The sequence below is a fragment of the Martes martes genome (assembly GCF_963455335.1).
Source record: "Martes martes genome assembly, chromosome: 13".
Classification (NCBI taxonomy): domain Eukaryota; kingdom Metazoa; phylum Chordata; class Mammalia; order Carnivora; family Mustelidae; genus Martes; species Martes martes.
The window spans coordinates 27,537,328-27,543,811 of NC_137901.1; the positions used below are offsets into that span (position 1 = coordinate 27,537,328).

The 6,484-nt window shown below is 40.7% G+C and overlaps 1 protein-coding gene across 1 annotated transcript in view; it reads left to right on the forward strand.

Annotated features, from left to right (window-relative positions):
• PSTPIP2 (proline-serine-threonine phosphatase interacting protein 2) overlaps positions 1 to 6,173 on the forward strand; it is a 71,228-nt gene extending 65,055 nt beyond the window's left edge. Inside the window, exons 14-15 of the mRNA XM_080822014.1 lie at positions 1,110 to 1,167; positions 4,546 to 6,173. Coding sequence (XP_080678140.1) covers positions 1,110 to 1,159 — 50 coding nt within the window. The 3' untranslated portion in view covers positions 1,160 to 1,167; positions 4,546 to 6,173. The remainder of the gene's footprint in view (positions 1 to 1,109; positions 1,168 to 4,545) is intronic.
• The last annotated feature ends 311 nt before the right edge of the window (positions 6,174 to 6,484 follow it).

Here is a 6,484-nt window from a genome sequence, read left to right on the forward strand (position 1 = left end):
ATCCCAGGATCCTGAGATCATGACTTTAGCTGAAATCAGTTGCTTAACCGACTGAGTCACCCAGGTGCCCCATCATGTTCTCTCTAAGGCTGAGTAGTTAGAATGCTGAAATAGAGGGAAAGAAGGGAATAAATAGAATCAAATTCTCAAGAGAATGAACCTATATCAGGATCTTAATATAATACTATTTGTCACAGAGTGGACTTTGGTAATTGGTGGTCTACTTTACAGTTTATCAAAGAGAAGTCCACTCTTGGGAGTATCAAAAAGAACATAAGGCAGTCATATGTAAGAGATTATTTCAACTTGAACCATAAAAACAGCAAAGTGAGATATACTTTCCTTTGGATTACCCAGAAACATACCTGATAGAATGCATAGATGTCTAGAAACATATAACCTGATATTATATATTTGGGTACTGACCATAACTGGGTCTTCACCAATCACTCTGGTCTCTTTTTCATTCAGAACTCCTATGATAACTCTGGGACAACCACACATGATAGCATTTTTTTTGGTTAGTTGTATTCCTTGGATAATTATAAGACCCTTGAGGGTGGCACTTGATTTTTCTCCTGTATCGCTCATAGCACCTAATAGTGCTATGGGCACATAGTAGGTGCTCAACAAATATCTATTATTTGAGTAAAAGAAAGATATACCTACCTGTGTTCAAGGGACTGAGGGAAGAGACAACTCCTGCTGCATATGGGAGCTTAGTAGAACTTCAGCAACTGAAAAGAAAACCAGGGCTGAAATGGTATCTTTGAAAAATAAAAGGGTTTAAGTTATTTTTATAAAACAATTACCAGCAGATAACATGGGACTTATTTATGCCTATGTTTGAAGATAACTTCATTCTAGGTGCTGCTCTCTGCACATGGATGCAAAAGGGCAATGAAATCATAGCAGTGATTTCCGAACGTGTGAGTGAATCCTCTGGTTTATAGTCATGCCTGCCCTTTGTAGGATTTATCACCAGATGTTTTCTTTTTATAAAAGGACAGTCACTAGAATATTTAACTGGAATGTTTTGATTCCAGAAGGGTTAAGATCTTACCGTGAAACAAGGTGAATTTAATGTTGCTCTGTTCTGCCTTCTGCAGATGATCAGGATTATTCTTTGGTTAATGACTACAGTCTGATCTACCAGTAACATCAACGGTAAGAACCTTTAATGTTTACATAATCAAGTTGCATTTAGATTGGTGAGTGTGTTTGTGACTCTTGGAAGCTCCTTTACAACACCACTGCAAGCAGCAAGACCTTGCCTCAGGCTGGTCCTCTGGTGCATGGGGTTCTGCATGATGGCCAGTCTGGATTCCATACAGCAAGGGGACTGGGGCCCACGCCATACGTATTTGAACGAAGAGATTCTCCCTTCCCTAATTATTCTGTAGCTCGTTTTCTGCTCCTGTTAAGCTCTTTGTGGCTATAACACTTACGCTCAAGGCAAGGATTGCAAACAAAACACACGTGATCTTCACTGTTTAAGTAATAGTGTACGCCCCCATTTCTGAAAGGGGAGAAAGTCAAGTATAAAGAAGTCAATGAAAATGAGGCAAACACTGTCACACTCACCATTACACAAGGGCATTAAGAGAGTCATCTTATCTCAGATTATTACTGCTCCAAACTAGCAAACTACAGGGATTCCTAGAGCTGAACTACAGAGCCAGCCGTTGCTGCAAAGATGGTGCTCTGTCTTTGGTTCTCAGACACTTGCACTCGCGTCCCGAGTCAATCTCAGTCTTCACAAATGTGAAGGAATGCCTCTGAAACCAAAAGAGTACTATATAAAACTCTATAAAGTATAACTGTTTTAGCCCAAATGGGCATATCTTGGGGTATGACAACACATGTACGTATGAGCAAAGAAAAGTCTCAAAAAGATATATTCCCAAACTAGTACTAGTTTTTCTTTGTCTTTACTAATGTTTTCCAGTCTGTCTGCAATGAAACTTTATTACTTCTTTAATAAAAAACTGTTTTTGAAGAGTTGACCTTCTTGCACATTCCTGATTTAGTGTGTTCCTAGGAGTGCCAGGGGTCGGGGTGGGCTGCACGAACTGGACCAGCCTCTCTCCCATCCTCCCCGGTTTGGTGCTACTGTCACTTAGGAAATGGAACAGGTTTGAATAGTGCTCTGTGGTGGCTTTCCTTCAGTGTTTTATAGCACCAAAAAGTTCTTTAAAATTTTTTTTAAAGTTTAAATTAAATTAACATGTAATATAGTATTAGTTTCAGAGGTAGAGGTCAGTGATTCATTAGTCTTCTATAATACCCAGTGCTCATTATATCACATGCCCTCCTTAATGCCCATCACCCAGTCACCCCTCCATTCCCCTCCCTTCCAGCAACCCTCAAATTGTTTCCCATGATTAAGAGTCTCTTCTGGTCCATCTCCCTCTCTGATTTTGTCTTGCTTTATTTTTTCCTCTCTTCCCCCATGGTCCTCTGTTTGTTTCTTAAATTCCACATGTGAGTGAGATCATATGATAATTGTCTTTCTCTGATTGACTTATTTCGCTTAGCATAATACCCTCTAGTTCCATCCATGTCATTACAAATGGCAAGATTTCATTTTTTGTCGGCTGAGTAATATTCCATTGTATATATATACCACATCGTCTTTATCTATTTATCTGTTGATGGACAGCTGGGCTTTTTCCATAGTTTAGCTATTGTGGACATTGCTGCTATAAACATTGGGGTGCAGGTGCCCCTTCAGATCCCTACATTTGTATATTTAGGGTAAATACCTAGTAGTGCAATTGCTGGGTCGTAGGGTAGCTCTATTTTCAACTTTTTGAGGAACCTCCATGCTGTTTTCCAGAGTGGCTGCATCAGCTTGCATTCCCACCAACAGTGTAGCACTGAAAAATTCGTGAAGTGAGCATGTCAAACATTGCTTGTCTTTAGTCCTCTGAAAACACCTGCTTCGTGACTTACAGCCCATTATCTAGATAGGACAGAAGCCATGTTGTTTTGGTTACATAGAAATAATTAGCTAGTATGCATTTATATTTAAACATGGGTCCTTACATTGCTTAATAAATGTCTTTAATATCTAAGCAACTTTTCTGTGAAAGATGGTGGAAATCGAAGACCTAAAATACCCAGACCTCTGACTATGCATAACTTTCTGACTTACAAACGACTGGAGTCTATGCCTGGTCATCATTTCTTCATTTTTTAAGGTTCCTTTTTCTCATGGAAAGAGGCACGGCCCATACTAGAGGTAGAGAGGGACATAGGGAATCAGTGACTTGGGATTCCCGCCCTCTGGAACACCATGTTGATATGGGTGCCCGTGGTCATTGGCAGCTCCAAGAGTTGGTTTTTTTGTTGTTGTTTTGTTTTTTTTTTAATTAATTATTTTTATTAACATATAATGTATTATTTGCCCTAGGGGTACAGGTCTGTGAATCATCAGGCTTACACACTTACAGTGTTTTTGTTTTCTTAACCTCTTCCTTTCCTACCCTCACCTACTTGCATAAAGCATGTATTCTAGTTGCTCAATGGTAACCTTTGACCCGGGAACTCTAGTTCCTCGGAGCTGAAGCATCTGCTGTTTGGATGCAAGATACTAAGGCCAACACATGTGAGCTCTGTCACTTCCTTGGGTTCATTGGTGTGTGCCAGCTCAACATGTAGGGGCTCAGCATAGGTGTGTACTACTGACAGAGTCAAAGAGAATTTTACAGAAGGAAGTCTGTCTTAGTTAATAACTTAGCCAAGCAACTTATCACAACACTTAAAAAAGCTTGAGCCTTTGGAAATGAAATAGGAAGGTGTAGGAATTTGTGGTTTGTGTGGTGTCATTGATGCTAGCTACTGTGCCTGTTTTTAGTTGTAACATGTTTAGGTAAAGACAGATTATAACTTTTGTGTATCAAAAAATAGAAATACGTGTATTATTTACCAGAAAGCAATGCTGGTGTTGTCACAACCCATTTTTCATCGCTTTCTAAAAAAATTATTTCTTTGAGGGGTGCCTGGGTGGCTCAGTTGGTTAAGCGTCTGCCTTCAGCTCAGGTCATGATCCTGGGGTCCTGGGATCAAGCCCTGCATTGGGCTCCTTGCTCAGCGGGGAGACTGTTTCTCCCTCTGCTGCTTCCCCTGCTTGTGCTCTCTCTCTCTCTCTCAAATAAATACAAATTTTTAAAAAGTATTTAATTTGTTTATTTGACAGAGAGAGAGAGATCGAGAGAGAGAGAGAATGTGTGATCTATGAGAGGTGGGGAGGAGCAGTGAGGGAGAGCATCTCCAGCAGACTCCTGTTGAGTGGGGAGCCCAACACTGGGCTCGATCCCAGAACCCTGAGATCATGACCCGAGCCAAAATCAAGAGTTGGCTGCTTAACTGATTGAACCACCCAGTCACCCCAAGTTTTTCATCTCTTTTAATTCTTATTCCACACCATTTGCTTTCTTTGGCCAACCAGACATATTCTCAGTAGATAATATATCAAGGTGGGAGTGAGGAGCTGAAGTGAATGGTTCATTCAGATGAAATGTCTCTGTTTTTTTCTTTCAGAAAACAACTCCTTTTCTGGCTGGTGATTCTAGGACGTGGGAGGAAGCACTCAGAGCAGTAGCATCTGTAGCCAAGCTGTGTCAGTCATGAAACTTTGAAGTGAGACCTTGCTGTCATGTTTTGGTATTTTATATTGATTGCAGACATTTAGATAAACTGAGGCTAGGAAAGTTCTGAAATTTTTAAAAGAAGTTTACAGATTGCCCCAGACTGAAGAATTGCCCTTTTCCTGTCAGTTACCAACATTTTGAATGAATTACGTTATCTCCTGGATCCAGAAAACTCACTGGATTTGGAGCCTTGACTCTTCTTGTTGGGGGAGAGCTGGCTGCAGAGGGGTCCGAGCCATCAGCCTGTAGGAGCGCCTTGGCTTTGGGGGCACCGTGTCTGTGGAACATTCCACAGCCACACACGTCCTGAGTGGCGCGGAATTTTAAATCCCCTTCCTTTTTGGCTGGGGGACTGAGAGGCCATCTGATTCTACTTTCTCATTTTACAGATGAAGAAATGAGGCCCAGCAGTGTGAAATCCACTTCCTTACTGATTAGGGATAGAACCAAATCTGGAGTGTAAGCTTATCCCACATCACCATTTGAACTAATCCTTCCTGAGGCTATGGTGCTCGTGTTGAAATTTCAGACGCCAAATGTTTTTGCCAGTGTCTTTTCAATTGGGAAAATTACCAGGGTTTAAATGTCAGATTTATTTTTGTATGACTCACTGTGTGTGCTGAAGTACACAGCGCCATATTGAATTCATCTAAGAAGCCGTTGACTGTAAAGCATGCCATTGTTCTATGTACCACTGAGAAAGTTAGGTGGAAGAGTTGACCATTAATTTGTGACAGTTAATGGCCACGCCCATTTGAAGTTGATTTGCAAAAGTGTTGGGGAAAAAAGCACATCCTAGAATCCGTGCAACAGGATATTTTGACTCCATTCCTAAAAGGAAGTTTAGTGCTCCAATGCTTGTCCTCCATCCTGGGTCGTCTTCACAGAGAATCTTTCCCTTGCTAGATTCTGGAATTTTTAAAAGTGTTGATCTTACCCTTCCACAGGTATTTGAGTCTTCCTTTTGTTACCCACAAACAGTGGGGGAAACTACATCCCTTTTGTATAATACCCACACACCATGAGAAAACAGTACATTGTAGTCAATAACAAATTAAACTAGCACCGCTACTTACTCGGTATGTTGTAAAATTCTATTGTCACCAAGAGCACGTATTTTCTTCTCCTGCCAGTGCAATAGATTTCTCAGAACTATGCATAAATTGACTGAAACAAAATTGATTATTTCCCCCCATTTAATGTAAGGTGTTACTGAAAGGGGCAGCTTCTTCTCATGACAGGAAACTTGCATCAGTTGGATATCCTTTTGAGAAACTGAAGTTTGCAAAGGGCCATTGACTTCCCCAAATTGAGCAGGCTCAGGAAATTTTCCTTCGAACTCAGAACATTCTGTTTTTAAGTATTTTATTTATTGTTGGCAGTTCCTCAGGGATTTCACTTTTCTCTCTATTAGTCAGTGTCATTGATGTAAAAGTTTTATGAATTGAAAATATTTTTATTTTATGGCTTTTTCAGTTGGATATGAAGTAAAATAAAGGTTGTTAGTGATTTGGGATTTATTTTGCATTTTTGTGATCCTTCAGGCAAAGTCGCTTCCTTGGGGAGGCACCATCCACCATCTAGTCTAATCCAGACTAGATTGGATCCCACTGCTGTGTCCTTTTCCTCTCCCATATTTTCCTTGATGTGATAGGATTCACGCTTGAAATTAATTGTTCCAAGTCTGGCTTCCCTCCTGGACGGTAACCTTCATGACAGCAGGTCCCTCTGTCAGTTTTTCCTGCTGTGTCCCAGCACCTGACACACTGTAATGAGTATGAAAGAGAGTGGACCTGGAGAAACAACCAATTGAGAGAGAACCCAGAGTG